At 43.9% G+C, this 21246-nt stretch overlaps 2 protein-coding genes across 5 annotated transcripts in view; one reads left to right on the plus strand and one right to left on the minus strand.

Moving 5' to 3' along the window:
• Positions 1-332: 332 nt before the first annotated feature.
• Positions 333-2571, plus strand: LOC108235437 (zinc finger protein 583-like). Its single transcript, XM_017415455.2, has 2 exons — positions 333-643; positions 737-2571. The coding sequence occupies exons 1-2, from the start codon at positions 481-483 to the stop codon at positions 1432-1434; spliced, it is 861 nt and encodes a 286-aa protein (XP_017270944.1). The 5' UTR covers positions 333-480; the 3' UTR covers positions 1435-2571.
• Positions 2572-8079: 5508 nt separating this feature from the next.
• Positions 8080-21246, minus strand: part of atn1 (atrophin 1) — a 14347-nt gene continuing 1180 nt past the window's right edge. For 2 of the 4 annotated variants that reach the window (XM_017415333.3, XM_017415335.2), the window contains exons 2-10: positions 19129-19265; positions 17817-17918; positions 17331-17450; positions 14356-17162; positions 13349-13559; positions 11674-13207; positions 10843-11010; positions 10547-10727; positions 8080-8797 (exon numbers count right to left, since the gene is read on the minus strand). In XM_017415333.3, the coding sequence (XP_017270822.1) occupies positions 8764-8797; positions 10547-10727; positions 10843-11010; positions 11674-13207; positions 13349-13559; positions 14356-17162; positions 17331-17450; positions 17817-17918; positions 19129-19155 (5184 nt within the window). In that variant the 5' untranslated portion in view covers positions 19156-19265 and the 3' untranslated portion in view covers positions 8080-8763. The remainder of the gene's footprint in view (positions 8798-10546; positions 10728-10842; positions 11011-11673; positions 13208-13348; positions 13560-14355; positions 17163-17330; positions 17451-17816; positions 17919-19128; positions 19266-21246) is intronic. The other 2 variants (XM_017415336.3, XM_017415337.3) reach the window with 2 other exon arrangements.

Consider the following 21246-nt stretch of genomic DNA (forward strand, 5'->3'; position numbering starts at 1 on the left):
GGCCTGGGAACGCCTTGGGATTCCCCCGGAGGAGCTGGCCCAAGTGGCTGGGGAGAGGGAAGTCTGGGTCTCCCTGCTTAGGCTGCTGCCCCCGCGACCCGACCCCGGATAAGCGGAAGAGAATGGATGGATGGATGGATGGATGGAGGAATCCTGACTTCAATGATAATGTTAACTGTCCATTTTTTTATTTAATCCAGACTAATTAATTTTATTACACCTTTTATTTACATATTTTTGTATATTATATTTCTGTTGCCGTTGCTCTCCCGTCCAGCAGGGGGCGGTGGCGTCCCAGAGCCGAACGCTTGGAGGTGACTCGCTCGGAAGTCTTCGGTCATTTCCGTGTTTACAACCGAAGCGTGACGTTCACGGACCCGCAAAAATACGTCTTTCAAGCCCGACTTCGACCCGTTAGTTTTTTTATTTTGCTTTTATTTGTTTTGAAATTGTTGGGGTTTTTTAGGATCGACGCACAAAATGCAGTCGCTGAGAGTCTTCCTCAACGAGAGGCTATCTGTTGTGGCGGAGGAGATTTTTGAAGCCGTCGAAAAGACGATAGCCGGGTACACGGAGGAGATCTTACGCTCGAAAGATTTGGAAATAAGTCGTCTCAGGATGCAGCTGAAGCTACTCAAGTCCGGTAGGTTTTAATTAAATTCCTCTTGTGACCAAACGGCATGCGGTTTTATAGTATTTTTAGTTAAATATCGTGGTTGTGATGTCATCCCTTCAGAGTCTGTGTCGGACAAATGTCTCGAAAGCCAGCAGCTGCAGCACTCCGATCACCGCCATCTTTCCCCTCCTCCCTCTGAGCAGCAGCACCATCAATCATTCCCTGCAGTGGCTGCTCCTGACTCCCATCACCGTGGGGAGGAGGGGGGCAGCAGCCTGGATCAGGAGCTTCCAGAAACATCACAGGTCAAGAATGAGGAGGAAGGGGAGGAGGAGGAGGAGGAGGTGGAGGATGAGAGGACCCACAGACACTTCTGGATAAATCAAGGAGAACATCTCGAAGATCTGGAGTCAGACTTCACCTCTTCTCCCACCGACCTGAAAGCCAGCCTGCACGAGCAAACCTTACATTTCCAGCATTTCCTCAACAACGGCAGCGGCGGCAGCAGCAACAACAACAACAGCAGCAGCGGCGAGGAGAGCAGAGACAAGCCCTACATCTGCTCGGTTTGCGAGAAGCGCTTCAGTAACTGCTCCCACCTGGCAGCTCACATCAGGACCCACACGGGAGAGAGGCCGTACATGTGTGAGACGTGCAAGAAGACCTTCATCACAACCAGCGCTCTGAACAGACACAAGACCATTCACACCGAGGGCAAACGCTTTGTGTGCAACTGTTGTGGTAAATCCTTTAAATGGATGGAGTCTCTCGGCAGACACATGAGGAGTGTGCACAAGAAGGACGGCGTGCCTGAATGAGTTCCTGCAGGGAGGAGAGAGCTGAGATCTTAGATATGTTGGAATTATTACTACTCTCCTCCTGTATCTATCTCATTACACAGCTTTGAAATAAAACTACACATCAAAACTTATATACTTGATCCATAATAGTGTGCTATGACCTTTAGTAGCAGTACGTTACACAACATAGACACAATTTGCAAATAGAAAAACAATGGAGATCAATGGGTTTGTGGGAAACAGATGAGAGAACCCATCCTTTGGAGCTCTATAACTCAGACTGCACAGTGGAAACATCGTAAAAAGTTTAAACGAGTCACAGGTCGTCTGAGTTTACATGACTGAACTGTCATTTTGATATCTTTTACAGATTTTTAGTAGTTTAAGTTTTAGGATTTTTTTTGGAGATTTTTCTTCAGCTGACAGTAGATGATGTCAAACACTAACTTTAAACTTTACAAGCAAACTCTTTTTACTCACACTCTCACTGCTGTAGGACTTGTGGTTTTTACTTGAACCCCCTCCAGAATGTGACGTGAACAGCCAAGGATTCAGTTATAGTTTAGCTTAAAATATTGTCGTCAAAACTGGAAGTGAAGGGTCTGTTTCACTTGTCGTATCGCCCACATAAAAATTCACGTGTGACCTTCAGAGTCTTCTGCTGCTCACGGTTCAATAATTTGTAAGATTCAACTTGCAGTTTTTGCACAGCGACTGTTTAAGGTTTAGTTTTCAGACTTTCTGTCTTATTAACTTGGGAGTGACAGACACAGGTGTGGTTACCATGGTGACCATAATGAGCCACTAGCAGCAGCTTTCACATTTAAACATCTTATACAGCTCACACATCAAAATATAGCTTAGATTATTACAAAGTTGATGTTGTAATTTTGGACAGGAGCTGCATTAGCCGTCAACATTTTTTCTTTTTCTGCAAATCTTTAGTTATATATTCATGCGTGATTTGATTATAAAACACTAAACTGCGTTAGAAAAGCTTGTACTGTGTAACAAACTGTGTGTAGTTGTGAATAAATTTGGAATATGTGCATGGAGCTGATTGTGTATGTAAACAGCAGAATATGATGTGCGAGTAACCTTTTTCTACTGAAAGTGTGTTGCGTTTTTTCTCCCGGAATAAAATGTTAGATCTCTGAACAGTCTTGTGTCATGTTTTTTCATTTGTGCTGCAGAAAAGGAAAACAAAATAAAATAAATTCTACTATATTCCAGCAGGTGGCAGAAGCAACGTTTCATTCATAATTTCAGCACAAAGCATTTGACAGTAATGATATACTACATGCTCAAGACCGGGTTTTCTTCCTCCCCTCCAGATTGCATCTTTGTGAGTGTAATCCACTCAACACAAGTATCTTTTTATCTGAAATGCACAGGTATCAGTGGTAAGAGATGCAGCCAAATGTTTTAACTAAATGTAGAAACATTGAATAAATTGATTAAATAAATTAATTTTGTTCATCCCAGAAGAGGTCAAAGAAACGAGCAGAAGTGCAAAATAAAGTTGCTGACCATTAAAATAAAAAACATAATTTGTTGCTGAATAAATCTATATCCCCATGTGAGAACGGTGTGTTTCCATGTGAGTAAAAAAATGTTATTTACATTAATCTTTAGCTTATGAATAAATGTTTGAAAGCATGACAGTGGAAATGAAGGGCTAATGAGTAATTTTACACATTTCTGTTTTTATTTGTATTCCCATTTCTTTTCAATTTATTTTTCAGTAATCATGAAAAAAAAGAAAGCAATAATCAAATGCTCAGTTCCTAGAATCCACATATACACATATATACATTAATAATGAAAGAAAACGCTTTATTTCCCATTAGAAAAACTTGTTTTGTCACGAAGAAGAGAGTTTTTCTTGGTCAAAGTTACCAGAAAGCAGCTCTGCGTCGTGTGCACTGGAGTTTCTTTATGATGTTAGTTCAGAACTGAACAGATTTATTAAGATAGTGAATTAATTTTAATCACGATGAAACAGTTGTTCCGCACCTCAAGATGGTCCGCTGGGCTCATTGTGTCCAGTCTCAAGTGAGTATAAGAAGTTAGAGGAGATTGATCATCTGGGTTAAAAAGAAAAAAAGTGAAAAGGGCAACAGAATCAGTCTGTAGCCAGCAGACAGTTTCTCTGCCCCTGTTTCCGACTGGTTTGACTCTAATGTAGATGGATTAGAAGATGGGGGGTAAAATCCACCCCCCTCTATCTCTCGTTCTACAACAAAACCCTGAACGGTTCGGAGGAAAGCAGACGGCCTCTGGCTGAAGGAAACCAGGGCTGAAGCAGTAAAACTGAAAACGAACAGAAGCGAGTTTCAAACAGAGCCGCAGCAGCTAAACGAGAGAAACAATCAGAGTCAGAAAAACTGACTGCAGGCAGGAGAAGTCAGATGCTGGAGTCAGCTTTAGAAAAGTTTGGACTAAATGTTAACAGAAGCAGAAACATGAACTAAAGTTCTCATTGGAGAGAAGCAGACTGAAAATAGAAAGTGTGCAAAGAAAGTTACTGGCCCTTAAAGCACATTAATCAGTGCATTTAAACAAAAACACATGACAGCACAGCTCCACAAACTCTGTGGGACCATTTGGAGGTTGTAAGTTTGATATTTTCAGAAGAGGAGAAGAGGTAACTAACGCAGCCTTGGTAACTTTGTCCACTTTTGAGTTAAAGTAGGACATGCCTTCTCAATCAGATGGAACATCTCGCTTCCTATCTTGTACGAGCCTTCGTCGGTGAACGTGAGAAAGCGAAGCATGACTCCGTGTCCTGCCGGGCTTGGCCTCAGCTCGTACAGGAGATCGCTGGTTGACTGAGACTCTCCAAGTGGCCCGGCAGCATCACAGTCTCTCCCATCGCACCCATGACCCGTGATGGGTGAGAGACTCGAACTCGTGAGGCCTTTCGTCCTTTTCGAGGCGCAGCACTCGACCCTGACAACTGCCGGGCACAGCAGACCCAACCTGATGAGAACGTAGGGAGTCATAGCAGTGGACAGAGTGGGAAACAGCTCGGCCTCCAGTCTTCAATGTGTGCACAGAGAGCTTGGACCGTACAGGATCGCCTTTATATGCGCTGAAACCTGACACAGCGGTTACACAACCGACCCACTCATCCAACCAGTGCAAAGTCCATCCCTCTGAGGACTCCAGTGAGAGTTAGGAAGAGGTAAGAGCGGGGCAAAGAAAAGGAAGAGGTAAGAGGAAAAAAGGTTTCACAAGCTCCTCTGACCGAATCCTCCCATCGGATGTTTCAGCAGGGAGTGTACATCCGTCGGACGATTCAGTCTAGTTGGATGTTCGCCAGGTTGGATGATTCAGTCAAAGTTGGTCTTTTTTTTTTTTTCCAATACGAAAACACCGTCCAAGTAAGCGGTCGGATGTTTCAGCAGGGGGTGTACATTCATCAGACGATTCAGACCCAGTTGGCAGTCTCAGCTGTGGTTGGACTTTTCTTAAAAAAAATGCTCTGTGTGTGACGAATCACCAAAATCAGCAGCACAGATGGAAGTGATGCTAGTTGACTCACAGATAGACTACATAGATCAAGAGATCTTGAAAGGCACGTAAATGGATGGAAAAAAGGTGGGGAACGACAAAATTACATTTTTGTTTCTCCTGACAACAAACTCGTCCTAATAACCTCTACAGGTGGAGCTCAGCCTCAACAGGGAGCATGATAGAAATTATAGAAAAGGTTTTTACAATCTATGGATTAATACACTACTCTGGACCCCCTCCTCTAGAGATACACAAACTTCCAATCTCTCCTGAGAACTCAACGGACCAGTGTTATCTGTTCTGCAAAGACACCTGCCTCAGTCTGATAACCTGTTCTCTCTGCTCCGATGCCCCAATTCCCCATTCACAACAAACCTCCATTTTCTTAACCGTTGTGTGCCGACTCCTTTTCCTCCTCAGTATCTGAAACATCTTAACCGCTAAAATTCTGCTTTGAGGTTTAAACAAATGCTCTGCAGTTAATTTTTTTATACCACGTTACGTTTTCATCAGTTACACAGTTGGTGTTTAGCGGTTTGCCATCGTAAAGAAATTTAAAAATAGGAATACAAACTTGAATAATAATGACAGAGTCGATGGATTCAGATATATTTATTTACTTACCAGCAAGAAGGCTAGTTAAAGCTCCTGAAGCCCATAAAAAGAGAGAGAGACAAAGAGAAGCTCTTGTAACTTTGGGTCAATATGACCCAAAGGCCACAGGAGGGTTCAGTACAGAGTTTTCTGTCTGGAGGGACAAACCCTCACAGCTCATTTTGAATCACAGCCCACATTACTACAAGGTGAATTATTGTTTTCCTGGACTTTGTTTCACCCCTGCGAACCCAATTCTAACACTGTGGGATGAAGTCAGGAGTAGCTTATCTCCTCTTTGGAATGTGACAGTTTTAACTCCCATCTTCGGCAGCTGTGTTACCTCCAGCTCTTTGCACATGTAGTTTCACCACTTCATAAGTTAGTGTAACAACTTCAGGGCAACAAGCATTCATGTTGCATGAAAGGCCTACCATGCAGATGTCCTGCACCCCACCGAGGGACGCAGACTCCGGACACTGACTGCAGACTGTTTGGAAACACAGAAAACAGATTTAAAATGGGGAAGAGTTGTTGTGCAATCAATTTATCTTTGTTATTTTTACTTTTGTTTTAAGGTGAAGAAAAAGAATTTGGAATCCAGGGCCTGAAATGTGGATTTGTAGTCAACACTTTGTGTCAGATTCATCATTAAAAAAAATAAAATTAACTACCTTACAAAGTTTTGGCAAAGTATTGACTAAATAAGCTATTCTGTGACTCTTATTTGTAATCCTTGCAACTGCAATGTTTTTGCAATTTTTTTGATGAGTAAAAGCCGTCAATATGCTCCTTTTTATCTGTAATCAAAGGTAACATGTCATCAGAGTAAAATAAACACATAAATTCTGCAAATAAATAAAAAATATAATTATTGTTAAAGGTTACAGTCAGCTCTGGAGATATAAAATATCATAAAAATATGATCATGCTGCATATTATGAATAAAGTAACAAACAACCCCTCTTTAAAAAAAACCTGAACTATTCCTTTAAGGCAAGAGGCGGGGTCCTCTCTGTGCAAGTTGTTGCTTCATCTGGTGTGCAAAAGTTCACATTTGATTTGTTTTATTTCTGGATTCTCAGTGTAAAGATTATTAATTTAATTTCTACAAATAAAACTTGTTCAGATCCACAAAATGTACTTAAATAAAGATAACACAACTCATTGTTTCATAAACAGCACATATTTAAAGAACATTATAGTTTCTGACATTATAATATTAAAAATCCACAATAAACTCTTGAGTTATTGGTATTCCTAAATGTTAGGACAAAAACAAACATTTTCTTGTGTAGGTTTAAACTGATATCTATGCACTAAACCACACAGACCTTTGTGAGTTTTGTAGAAAATTATTTTAAATATTCCAAATTGAAATAAGAAAGAATTAAACGAGAATAGAGACAGAAATCAGGGCAGATTGTTGGATATTTAGTTGATAAATGTCTCTCAAAAAGGCAAAGACTTTTATGACATTTGGCTTTTATTCTATCAATGACAAGCTGTTGCTTCTTGCTGTATATTTTTAGTTTTCCTGTTCTGTTTATAGATTTAAATATTATTCATGTTTAGTTTTGGAGAGCGAGAGCCGCAGGTTGCCCCTGATCTTAACTTTTTTTTTAAAATTGAGAATAGATTAAAAACTCTAACATAAGTTTTGTTTTACTTACACTTACAGAATTAGATAAGGATGGCAAAATAATTGAAAACAACTGCTGATAATGGTTATTTTCTATTTAAGATCTGTGCATATTCCAGCCTTATTTGCGTCTTTTATGTCCCCCCCCCTCCTTCGTGGACAAAGGACTGATGATGTGCTAAGAATAAACCCCAGATATGGAGTCACCTGAGGGGGGAAAATGAGACAAGTCCTGCTCAGAGATTCTTTACATTATGCTGACACACTTATTCAAGGTGACTTTTAATGACACAGACCTGAAGTCAGACTCGTCCTGCAGCACGAAGGTCTGCTCTAACATTAAAGACAAGAGGTGCAGAGGGGGGTTTTCTTGTTCTTTTCGGGCTGGTGTTCTAGGACATATCAATAAATATTAAACACTGCAATAACGTGAAGCTTGTTCTGCGAGTCTGTCGAGGCCACAGCCACTGAACCGCATTCGTTTGGAGGAGATTCCTCTGGTGGGACACGACGAACACACACAACCCCGAGCCTCCAGCCGCCTGCGTAAATCACACCCTCCCGGCTCCTCCCTTCTCCCCTCCTTAAAATTTTCCTCCTTTTCTTCCCATTTTCGCCTTTCTGTCTGCAGTGCAGCGAGGAATGTTCGCTCTACGGGGTGGCTGCTGTTCACTGGAGCGACTCACCTCCCGTGTCTCGCACTCATCCCATGTGTCTCCTATTAGCTACACTCACCAAAGAGAAGGAGAAGCTGGAGGGATGAGAGAGAGAGAGAGAGAGAGAGAGAGAGACGGGGGAGGGGGGAGGAATTTGATATGCTTTGTGCATGAGTGACTTGTATAAAACAAAGAAAAGGGCAAATACTCGTATGCAAACTGCACGCATGGATACTCAAAAACCAGCAAAAAAAAGAGATTATAATTTATTTCCAGATGGTTTTTTTAAGTTTTGTTGTTTTTGCCTTCATTTGCATCTTGTTTCACAATCGAAAATAAAAAATAAAAACCTGACCGCCATACCATGAAAATGTAAAAAAATAATACAAATAATATGTGCTGTATATATAATTATATCATTATCAACAAACAGACGACATTAATCATAATAACAATACGGTTATCAGAAAACAGAACACTAAAATGCTGGTTTCATGCATATAGAACGCCCCTCGGATACAAAAGAGGGGGGGGGAATTACTAAAAATAGAACCAAAAGTTCCACCAGTTCAGAATAAGCGCCTAGCTACATGCAACGACATAAAGGGGACTCATGTACACGTTCCTTCAAGTATTTTACACATACTGTACTTCACTAGCGTCACCCCCCCCCCCCCCCCCATTTAATATTCTGTACAGAACACAATACAAAACAAGATTAAAGAAAGTAATGCAGGAAAATGCAGGAGTCTGATGCAGTTAGCAGGAACTATGTGCAACGTTTCCACTCCCTCCTTCGTCTTTTGCTCTTGTTTCCTTCAGTGAATCCTGTCCGTCAGTCCAGTTTTTTTGTTCATAAGTCCTTTTTGTTTTCAGTGCTTTTGCTTTTTTTTTTTTTATTTCTCTCCCTCTGATTTTCTCTGGGCTGCTCCTCCTTCACAGGGTCTTGTCACTTTCTTTCTTCAGGTGACTGAAAGGTTAAAAAAAAAGTAAAATAAAAGAGAAAGAGAGAAATCACGCTGGTGCGTAAAACAAAAGCTCTGTTTCAGTTTTGTTACACTCCTGTTAGTTCATCAGATAACTATTTAAAGATTAAAACAATCCACAAATTTAAAGCTTTTATTTTGACCATTAAAATCCAAACCCTAATAAAGGGCAGTAATGTTTTTGCCTGTGTCTGCATGTATGTTTATTCGTCTGTAGTGTTACTTCTAAATAAACACTGGATGTTCAACTACACCTGGTTAACATTTGGAATCAAAACTATTCAAGATGGCCGCCACAGCTAACACCATAAAGGACAAAACTCAGTTTTAATGCTATTGAGCATAAAATTTGGTGTGATAGTAGCTGAGAGTCACGTCTAACACATAATCTAAGTGTTATCTAACAGTGTGAGGACTGCTTTTAAAACTTTGCCAATAAAGAATGGAGTCAGCTGTGTCTGTTAGCAAAATATCTCATGAACCGCTGGACGGACATTAATGAAACCGTTGGCTCTCAATGTACAACTAATTCACATTTGGAGTCAACCCAATTCAAGATGGCTGACACAGCTAATGGAGCCAACACAAAAATGGCTCTAACTCTCAGGATGTTGAGCTGAATCTGCGGCGGTAGTAGCTGAGAGTCGTCCTCATCGCAGATCTCGTGACAATTTCCAAAATCACATGAGATCGAGCAGAACATCAAGGTTTAACCAAAACGGCTCAGATGAGCACAAGATGATCTGAGTTTTCTCTCCTCTGAATTCATGCATCGTGACTTCACTTCACAAACAAACAAACAAACTGAACAGAATTATGTAGCTAACAGGGAAAAATAAGTCAGGTTTAAGTCTGAGATGTGGTTCAGATGATTAAACTGGACGAGCTGGGCCAATCAAACACAGAGTTTCAGTTTCAAGGGAGAGTTCAGATCTTTCAGAGTGGGGGTTCTGTGGAGAGGTCATGAACAGTTAATGTCTGTGTATTTATTACAGTTGTTAACAGTACTTTATGGTAATTGGAGACACAAATAGCAGCAGCAATTAGCTGTAGCACTAGAAAAACCATGTGACAGCAAACTAAACTAACATTTACATGAACAGCGATAAAATTTTCAGATTGGAGCTTTTTTATTTAAAACAACAGCAATCAACTTTAGTCTCAGCTCCATTTGGACTAGCCATTAGCTTGTCAGTCGGGTCAGAAATAACTTTATTTCACCAAATGAAGGTAATTTGAAGAGCTGTCTATGACAGGTAAGATAATTATTATTTCTACAACATTTCCATAACCTTTTTGGCTGACAAAATATTGAAGTTTCTGGAATGTTAGATATTTTTGCATGTCTTAAATAAATTATAAAAGCAATCTAATGATAAAAAGCACTGCTAACTACTGGTTTATTGGTAATTCTATAAATTAAAAGTAATTATCCAGGGTGGCACAACAGTACTTCTGCAAAATAATGTCAAAGATCAACCTGCTGTGGTAGAACCGGTGGGCAAACAGTACTTTATTCTACTGATGTGATCCTCGTGGACATTTAAAACATTCCTTATGGTAATTTATCAGATAATCATCATAGAAAGTTGTTATTTTCACACTTTATTTTTCAGCTCAGAGGCTGTTTTTTTAGTAGCAGAGATGATTTTGGAAACAGGAGTGTGTAGTTTGTGGAACTGAAGGCGGACCAGCTTTAACCCTTTCTACATCAGCAAAGGAAGCCTCCGTACCTGTAATACTCGTCCTGGGTGAGGGAGTGGTGGTGATGGTGGTGGATCCACTGCTGTTCCAGGGCCAGTCTCTGGATCTGCAGCTCTGCGCTCTGGGCCTGCTGCATGGCCTGGAGCTGGTGGGCTGCTGACATGGGACCAGAGAGGGAGGACGGCTGGGGCAAGTCACGGAAAGGAGCACCTGTTTCATTAAAGAAGCGGGAGGAGACGCCGGGGTTAGCCGTCGCCACCGAGAGTCAAAACGTGTCTTCATTAACTTTTCAGCTTTGTGTTAGAGAAGAAAACTGAACGAGTACATGGACGAGGAGCCTTCTCCTCACCGAACAGCTGCTGGCGGAGCACCTCGCTGTCAGTGAGGGGGTGAGCCAGGATCGGAGTGCCGAGTGTGGCTCCGGGGTAAGGGAGGCGTGCCAAAGGAGACCCCGAAGCCAACGGGTCCATCAGGGGGTGAACCCCGCCCGCCGCTGGATGCCAGTGATGTAATAGGAAATACAGGAAATATTTTAAATGAGTCAAAACACAATGCTCACAATAAAAGTCATTCAAGCTGCATTACAGAGATTTTTTATATCAATCTGATCATTTAGCTCAAAATAAGACATCTTTTAAATTGTTTTATCCCATAAAAAGATAAAAAATAAACAAACAAAAAAGCATGCAAACAATAACAAGAAGAGAATTGATCTTATTTCTGTGAAAAATATCTTTAACCAACATGATTCGTCTGTCTTGTGAGACAATACCTGATGATTTCAGGATTCTCTCCCATTAAATGTGTGTATCTTTTGATTTGCTGGGACATGTTACATGCGTTCAACCAAATTGTGCTTAAAGCTACGTGTATGAACAAACACCGGAAAGTTACTAGAACCAAAAATATTCTCTTTATTCTGTGCCTAATATTTGTTGATGTATGGTTATTCGCTGTTCATTGAACCTAAAATGACAGAAGTTTCTCTCAGATTTTTTTTTTTATTATTAAAACACTTTCTGTAGATTGTTATCTGCTCTATGTTTAGGTTTGTGGTAAACAAATTCTGTAAAATACATTTCTGCTTCCACATTTCTTGGAGTAACAGGGTTGCGTGTGAGCTAATAGTGACCGTATCGTTAGTAGCAGTGGGTACCTGTGTCTTGCTGGTGCAGGTGAAGATGTGAGTGGATGTGTGAATGCTGGTGATGATGAGGCGTCACATTCAACATCTGGAGACGCCCAAGATTCTCTCCTCCTCCACTTCCTGTCCCCGTTCCACCTCCACTCGAACCACCACCTCCTCCTCCTCCTCCTGCTCCTCCTCCACCGCTTCCACCACTTCCTCCCCTTTCACGCTCCCTCTCTCTTTCTCGCTCTCTGTCCCCAAAGGCCGGCAAGGCTGCTCGGTCCCGCTCCCTCTCCCGTTCTCTTTCTCCGCTCCTGTCGCGCTCATACGAGGCAGGGGAGCGGGTGGGAGTCGGATAGGTCTCGGGCGGAGCAGCGGGGGCAGGGGCCGGTGGCAAATGAGAGGACAGAGAGCTGGGAAAAGAAGAATGGGGGACAGGGTGATGAATTGAGGCGGCGTTGGAAGTCGGCGGACCAGGCTGAGGAGGTGCTGCCGGTGGAGCAGAAGGCGCTGCCGGGGCTGAGGGGACAGCCAGTGGAGCAGATGAAGGGTGAGAGGGGAGAGAAGGTGGGAGGAGAGATGAAGGAGGTGGATTGGACAGGGACTGTGGGGCGGGAGGGTTAGGGGGTCGAGCTACAGCTGCCAGGGCTGGGTTCTGGAGGTGAGGAGGACCAGGTGGAGCTGGAGGAGGAGTGCCATAGAGTGACACCTCATTAGCTGCTGCTGCTGCACCTCCTCCAAGGAGCAGGGAGTGAGCATGTGCATGGGAATTGGCGTGGGCATGTGAATGAGAGTGAGCAAGAGCAATAGCTGCAGGATCAGGTATGGATCCTGGTGGGTAGACCCGCTCATCACTCTTAAACTCAAATCCAGGCTTTATCCGGTCTCGATGAGCAGCCATCGCATGAGGGAATCCAACACCTCCTAAACCTGCTCCCCCGATCCCTCCAGGTACTGGGCCTCCTGCCATCCCTGGGTGCCCACCAACACCCGGACCACCTTCAAGGCCGCCACCGTACAAGAAGCCCAAGATGGCTGCTGCTGTTGCAGCATCAGTAGGCAGGTGGTGTGGGTGGCCTAAAGCATGATTCTGAAACTGGGGAAGGAAGAAGGACGGGTGGACGTGGGGGTGACCGTGGTGAACTTGGGAGTGGTGCACCTGAGCACGACTTGCAGCCCCGAGTGGAGACATAGCATGTGGACGAGCATATTCGCTCAGAGTTCTCAGCGCTGGTGTGTCAGGGCCCAAATATGGACCTCCCAAACCTATTCCCAGGGCCCCCTGAGGACCCCCAACCACTGCTGATGCTCCACCCATGGATGGTAGGAGGAGGGAGTGGGGGATAGTGTGGGAGAGACCGGGGTGGAGATGGTGTGCTGGAGTAAGGTGAGCGTGTGGATGTGAGGGGTGATGCTGGGGATGAGAGAGAGGGTGGGAGACTGGGTTGCCAGAGGAAGAAGCGGAAGAAGATGACGGGTCAAGAATGATGGAGGATGAAGGGGGGAAGAAGAGTGAGGAGCCCTGGCGACCCCCTCCGGCAGCGCTGACATCCTTCTGCTGCTAAACAGAAAACAAGAGAAGACAGTAAATCATGTTTGCCTGACCTACATTACTCCTCTCCCATTAAACAGATCAATTTAATCTACATCCAATCCATTAAATCTGACACTGTACATAATTATCACTGTGAAATGTGCACACCTGTAGATGTCGATCCAGTTCCCTCTCACGCTCCCGTTCTCTCTCTCTCTCTTTCTCTCTCAGGTCTCTGGCCCTCTGCTCAACTTCCCTGCGAGCCCTTTCAATCATCTCATTCCTCTTTTTCCATAGCTTGGAGCCGTCCAACGGGACGAAGAGGACATCACTGCGGGCACAAGAGTTTCCGCTACCACGGTCAAGAACCTTGTGAAACCTAGAATCGACAGACGGCATCAGAAAAATGGTAGTGAGGTGCTAAATACAAAACACACTGACAAGCTCATTTCAGTGTCATCACATAAAAAAAAATTTTAAATCATGAAGTAAGAAATCAAATCCACCCAATTTTTTTCTCATATTGATGGTTAATGCGTCCTCGAATAAGAAGCCAAAGTAACTGAAAATAGGGGAACAATGGTGACGTTCATGGAAGAGTGCTTTGGCAAAAGAAATTTTGAAAAGCCACATGTGTGTGAATGCTGCGCTCTGTCTTTAAGGCGTTCTGCTTGATCCTTCATATTTATTCCTGACAGTTGTTTTACTCGTTCATTCTCTCTTCTTTCATGTTTAGCAGCAAATCCACTCTTATATGTCCACCTAAAAGTCTTTTCCTCGATTCTGCGCTTGTCGAGTGAGCCATATTTATTTACCCACACAGGCTATGGCCAGCCTAATGTAAATCAATGTGTTCGTTTACATTGAGTCTGTACCCGCATTTCAGAATTGCATAACATTATTTCTAGAATATCACTGGAGTAAACTCTTTCAAACTGGACCATTTGATATAATTCAGGATAAACTTTTGGGTTTTATTTTATAGATAGATAGATAGAGATAGATAGATAGAACTTTATTGATCCCTTGGGATGGCTCCTTCAGGGAAATTAAGGTTCCAGCAGCAGCAACAGTACAGTACAGAGGTAGATACAGTGAAGAATAGTAATAGTAATAGTAATTACTATAGCTTGCAATGAGTACCTTTAAGGTTGATGATGACAAGATGACCTTACCGTGCTGATTGGCTGGCGTGAATAGGAATATCCACATGTTTTGGTTCAGGAGAAGGACTTCTCAACACCGGTGGTGGGCTTTCACTCTCTTCTCTTTCCTCCAGGGGTTCCTCCTTGATGACAGTTGTAGGCGGCAGGCCTGAATCCGGATGTCCCTCTCCGCCAGGAAGGGAGGAGCTAGAGGCAGGTGTTGAGATGTTGCTGTTGTTGGTGGAGCTACTAAGAGGTGGAGGAACCTTTGAGACATTTTGAGGTGAGAGCGACTGCGAGTTGGTATTGCTGCTACTGGCTGCGCTACTGCTGCTACTGGTGTTTGGCACAAAGCTGCCGTTGTTTCCATTAGGGTGATATGTTCCACTGAATTGAGGGTGGTTGTTCAAAGTGCCATGGAACGACGAAGGGCGGCATCCAGGTGAACAGCTGGATGGTACACCTGGAGCAGGAACTTGTATGCTGGGTGCTGATGAGGAGCCAGGGGGAAAGGAAGAGAAGGCTCCCATCTGATTGGTAGATAGGCTTGGTAAGGGCGATAGGGGTGTTGGAGGAGTCTGGGCTGAGGACTGATAGTGTGAGGGACGTGCAGAGGGTCCCATACCTGAGGGAGGTGGTTGGGTATGGGAAGCTTGAGGTGGGGGTAGAGTCGGCGGAGGAGTTGGATGTGGGTATTGTCCATGATGACTAGAAGAGGAGGAAGGAGAGAGTGCAGGAGGCTGATTTGGACCCCCATGGCTTTGGTACAGAGCAGACTCTCGCAGATTTGCATCCCTTTCCCTGTCTTTGGGACCAGACTGGTAGTGAGGGTGTGGGGGGTGAGGGTGTTGGGTTCCTCCAGGTCCTGAATACTCTCGACCCAGGTTTGGAGTTACCCCAGGGGAATTTAGGTACTCCCGATTTGTACCAGCGGAAGGAGGTCCCCCAGTAGGAAAGTCTTTGCCTCCAGTAGGAGGATACTCTCGGTGAAAGTGGTCTGCTCCAGACGAGGATGTTTGTGTCTGGTCCAAGGGAGGAGGAGGAAAGTCCCGGTTTGATGAGTTTGGGGGATGGGAGTGGGGGTGTGAGGGCAGCGATGAATGGGAAGGGTGACTGGGATTGTTTTGGGGAGATGAAGGTGGGTCACGGTTGAGGATAGGGGTGACTGGTAGCCCACTGGTTGAACTTGGAGGGTTTCCTTGTGGTAGGGAGTTGTTGTTGGGGTTGCTGTTGCTCACAACTTCTCTTGACTGGCCCCCAAACTCATTCCATCTGTTGCCATCTTTGTCTCTGGGATGCCCCCCTGCAGTCCCACTAGGACCAAAGTCTCTACTCTGGTTTTGATTTGGCAGATTAAACTCCCTTCCTCCCTCACGTTCCCTTTCGCGCTCTCTGTCCCTAAAAGCTGGACCAAAGTCTCTTCTTTCTGGACCTAAGTTAGGTCCATCTCTCCCAGCACCTTGGTACTCTCGATTCTGCCCTACTGACAGACCTCCAAACTCCCGACCTGGAAGGCTGTTGGGTCCACCCATGGCACCACAACCATTATTACTATTTCCCCCACCACTACCATTGCTGCTGTTGCCAATGGGAGCAGAAAACTCCCGGCTGATCTCTCTCCCCCCACACTCCCCTCTCACTCCCCTCTCCCTCTCTCCTGCAGCTCCCCTCTCTCTGTCCCCTCCCCCTCCAGCATACCTGGGAAGGTACTCCCTGTGGGGGTGGGGGTGAGGATGGGGGAGGTAAGAGGGGTGGGAGGAGGAGTGGCGAGAGGATGGAGGGTTGTAAACAGAGGGGAGTTGCTGCTGCTGCACAGGAGGCTGGTGCTGTGGGTGGTGGTTGCCAGAGTAACGGGAGTAGCCCCAACTACCCTGGCAACCAGTTGCCGTGCCACCCTGCCAACTGGTGGAGCTGTAGTGGTGAGGATGGCCGGAGGGCTGGGTCTGAGGCTGAGACTGGGACTGGGGGCCGGACTGTGGCAGCAGAGACGGAGGCGTCGACTGAGTCTTGTCCAGAAGTTTGTCTGATTTTTCACTTTTGTCTTTTTCTGTCTTAACTTCAGCAGGCAAGTTTTGACCCCCATGCTCCAAGGGCTTCAGAGCAGGCGGAGGAGGAAGTGGAGGGGGTAACGAGTGGGTGATGTTGGGGCTGTTATGTGAAAAATCTCCTCCAGAGATAGTTGTTTTGTTGATGCACTGTGTGCTGGCTTTGGAAGTCATTCTGCTGCCACTTAGGGCACCTTCAACACCCCCTGGCGTACCATACTCAACTTTACACATCAGTTTAGAGTCCAGGGAGAAATATGACTTCCTCCCGCTATTACTGTCGTTTGATGAATCTCCAGCTCCACGGAGAGAAGGAGTCAGACCAGAGGAAGAGCAGGGAGCAGAGGGGGGTTTTAAAGACGGGCAGTCCTCAACAGTCTCCACATCTCGCTTTTCTCCATCTCCGCAGGACTCTTCTCCTCTCGCTTCTCGTAGCGTTCTCCTGTCCTCTCCTATGACCTTCCCCGTTCCTCCCTCTTTACATTTCTCCCGTTCTCCTTGCTTTGGTGAGTCGGGGCCGTCGGAGTCAGAGTCCAGGCTACCCAAAGGTGAAGCAGAAAGACTTGGAGATGAAGAACGATTGTCCTGGTCGATATCCCGCCCACTGCTCAGGCTACTGCTGCTATTGGCCAGGCTCCCTACAACTGAACTCCTGCTGCCCTGCGATTGGCCATCTTCGTTGTCACTCTCGCGGGATTGGCTGGGAACTTGGGTTGGAGGCGGGACAGTGGAAGGAGCCGAGCTTTCAGTCAAATGTGTTGATGTTGGAGGATTTGGGGTAGAGGCTGAATCCTGCCAAGAGAAAAAGAATTTCTGGATGAGATGAAAATGATAATATTGACTTACTACATACTTATAGAATGGAAAGAATGAAATTCTAGCTGAGACAGTCACCTGTGAGTGATTTATCTGAATCATGGCTTTTTAATTGGTCTTTATGTAACAAAATGTAACACAAACCTGAACTTTCTGCCTCTTTGGAGGAGACACAAGTTCCTCCCCCTCGCTCTCTGATGAATCATGCCCTTGTGATCTGCGACTGAAGCGATTTCCGGCCAATTCCTCACCCGCACTTCTTTGCTAAAACAACACGCGACTTTTATTTGTATTGTGATGATTCTGAATCTTTTAATAGACCTATATCTGTTTTTAGAACAAAGCCACAGCCACGTGCGCTCACACACACAAACACCCACCAAGCATCTATTACAAGCACACAACATCAAACATTTCAATGTGCAAAAGTGCACAACAAGCGACTCAAACAATTCTTACTCTGCAAAAGTATGTCTGCAGAACTCAAGCCAGTGACTCATATGCTAACAGCACACAAACCGAACCTCATAACCTTTATTGTTCATGACTTTTAGATTTTCATCCACAAATAAAATTAAGGCCCAGACAGCTAAAGATGAAAAAAATAAGGCAAAAGAGATGAGCTCTAACCGTCTGTCTGTCGTTGCGCTCAGGGCGAGTGGGGCTGGCGTGCGGGCGTCTACCCCTTCTCTCCTCACTTGCCCCCCTCCGTCGCCCACTGCGCATGGGCATCTGCAAAATACAGCGAACAAGGAAAACGTGGCAAGTGGTGCAAAGTGTTAAATGTTTAAAGGTGTAAAGGGAAGAAAGGCAGAGCAAAAAGAGGAAAAAAATTGGCTCATATGTTGGTTGGAGGGGCAATTAATTTAAATCAAAGGAGAGTAATTCAGCTTCAGGTGGAATGTAAGCATGCAAAAACAATGAAAGAATAAACAGAATATAGTTTAAAGCTTAGCATTCATTGAATGAATGCACATCACCAGCCGCCTTTCATGCTAGTGTTTTAGACTAAGATCATCTTATGTTGAAAAATGACAGCTATTTTGGTCATACCTTGAAAATAACACACAATCTTCTGCCTCGTTGCGGGCTTCGACGAGACGTATTAGTGCTTTCAGTATGTGTTGTGAATGACTGTGAGCTACGACCACACCAGATTTTAGCTCAATATCTGTAAAATTCACAGAGATGTTGTCATTTTTGTGCAGGCTAAGGTTGATCAGTTGTGGCAGCCATCTTGAATCAGGTTGACTACGAAAGTTAATCAGTTGTAGATGTTCATCCAATGACTACTTTGTGAAAGTTTTGTTGATATAAATCCATATTTTGCTAACAGATGAACAGGGTTGACTCCAGCAGTCAGTGCCAAACATTTTAGCTATTTGTTGTTCTCAAAATATGTGATGGGGACGATGTTCAGCTACTACCACAACAAATTTTAGCATAACACCTGTAAAACTGACTGAGTTGTAGCTATTTACGTGTTTGCTAAAACTGCTTTGCTGTGGAGGCCATCTTGAATCAGGTTGATTACAAAAGTTAATCAGTTGTAGATCTCAGCCAGTGATTGCTTTCTGAAAGTTAAATTGGATATCTTTCTAATGGTACAGACAAGTGAACACACACTCACACACACACAGGCAAAAACATTATTGCTCCGCCTTCGCCTTTGGCAGGTGATAAAATGAAGACAGAACAACACAGAGAAGGGAAGCAACTAAAAGCAAAGTATCAACATACTGTAAATAAAATTAAAGCCCAAAGCTGTTTTCTGAAGCCATTACTTTTTACACAACCTAATAAATCCATAGCATCTTTGTACAAACAGTTATTTAGACAAATTATCTGATTTTTATCTAATTATGATGTAGTCAGAAGTATTAAGCAGGTAATACAACCTCCAACAACACTATACAAAGCAGACAAAAGCCTTGGGGCATACCGATTCTTTGTGTGTCCTTGTTTTCATTTTTTCTTCCTTATAACATCCATTTTATGACACAAGCCATTGCAGGAACTGAACCGGATCCCAGTTGTTTACCGACTCGGCTGTGTTACACCGGGAGAGCTACCAAAAACCTGCGAAGAAGCACAAGCAAGAAAAAAAGAAGGCATCACTCAGACTGCAGAGAAATCCTCCTGAGAATTAAATGTTTTGCAAAATAAAAAATAAAATAAAATAATAATAATAATAAAAAAAAAAACCAGAAACACATCATGAAAGAGTTCAGCGCTGATCCGTGTCATTTGCTATCTGCGCCGAGAGCAGAGTTCAGGAATTTGTGATATTTTGAAAAACATCTGAGTGTACGACTGCAAAAGCAGAGCAGCAGCATTTAAATTCCCCGCATGCTCCACACTGTATCGGTACAACTGCTCTTCACCCTCGCTCAAAACAGCCCCCCTCTCTCCCCCCTCTGCTTTTACCTCGGCAGCAACTGGCCCATGGTTGGTTTACCCACTCTTATTGTCAGAATGCACCAACGTGAGTGAATGCTGAAACGCAGATAAGGTTTACATTTTTGGAAAAAAAAACATTTGCAGAAGACAGAATAACTCCAGCAAACATCTTGGGGAGAGGGCGGGAGGGAAAGGGGCCACACAAACCCCTCCTTTCTGCTTCCACCTTCCCAACAACAACCCACAGACATTTGTGGTTAACCCACATGACCTGGTTATGGCCAGAAGAATCACATGTTTATTTATTCAGCAAGTCATTAGGGAAGTGAAGAGCGTCAAGATTTTTTATCCATGCGGTCGCGCCCGGCGATGAACAGTAGGTACTCACAAGGCTTGTCTAATCCATTCACCCACTCATTCATTCGTTCGTTCATGTGTCGCTAAGAAAAAAGAGGCTCATGTATATTGAATGAGGTTAAAAATAGTGCATACTGTTGGGTGAAAAAAAGGAATAAAGAATAAATGAATACTATGTAGAGAAATATGCTTACATTTAAAAAACAATCCAGCTAGCTAGCTTTCCTATCAGTGGTTATAAATTAATGTGTTCATGTTGCTGTAAAAGATTCAGGATTAACGGATAAAGCCCTAAAATCACAATCGCTCAACACTTCTCAACTTAAAGGTCTAGAATTTCTTGAAAGAATGTGCCGCCTTCCATACCAGAGTTTTAAACTAAGACCATCTTATGTTGACAAATGGCTGAGTTGTCAAACCTTAAAAATATCAGTATCACGAGGTGTCATGCTCATGACTCTCAGCTACTACCACATCAAATTTCAGCTCAATATCTGTAAAACTGACTGAGTTACAGCCAATTTTGGTGCTGGCTAACGATGATCAGCTGTCATTTTAAATTGACTTGACTCCAGAAGCTAATCAGTTGTAGCTCTACATGCAATAGCTACTTTCTACAGGTTTAATTAAAATCCATTCAGTGGTTCATGAGATATTTTGCTAACAGACAAACATGGCTGACTCCAGCAGGTAATGCTACAGCTCTGAGCAAAGATCCTGTGCAACGAGAAGCATTGTGTCGCTAATGACTCTCAGATACAACCACACCACATGTTAGCTCAACATCTGTAAATCTGACTGAATTATAGTCATTTTTTGCATTTTCTAATGAGTTGGCTGTGGCAGCCATCTTGAATTGGACTGGCTCAAAAGGTCAGTCAGCTGTAGATGCAGATTCAATTATTATTTCCTAAAAGTTTCATTGACATCCATCCAGTGGCTCATGAGATATCCAAACAGATAATGACAAAATTTAAACAAAAATCTGTCCACCCATCCGGACTAGACGACGGGTATGACTCTCAGCTACTACCACACCAGATTTAGGCTCAGTGTCTGTAAAACTGACTGAATCGTAGCTGTTTTTGTTTTTTCATAGGTCAGTTGGCTGTGGCGGCCATCTTGAACTGGAGCAGCTCCAAAAGTCAGTCAGCTGTAGGTGTGCATGCAGGGACTACTTTCTGGGAGTTTCATTTAAAATAAAATCCGTCCGCCGGTTCGTGAGATATGTTGATAAGGGACGCACGGGCAAGCAAAAACATGATCGCCCGCCTTCAGCTCGTGCATGTGTGGACACAGATTC

This window comes from Kryptolebias marmoratus, linkage group LG16, assembly GCF_001649575.2.
Source record: "Kryptolebias marmoratus isolate JLee-2015 linkage group LG16, ASM164957v2, whole genome shotgun sequence".
NCBI lineage: Eukaryota > Metazoa > Chordata > Actinopteri > Cyprinodontiformes > Rivulidae > Kryptolebias > Kryptolebias marmoratus.

Bases quoted from the DNA above. Each gene is read 5' to 3' on its own strand.
- LOC108235437 (XM_017415455.2), top strand. From the start codon at position 481: ATGCAGTCGCTGAGAGTCTTCCTCAACGAGAGGCTATCTGTTGTGGCG. The intron at 644-736 runs GTAGGTTTTAAT...TCATCCCTTCAG, and splicing joins GCTGAAGCTACTCAAGTCCG to AGTCTGTGTCGGACAAATGT.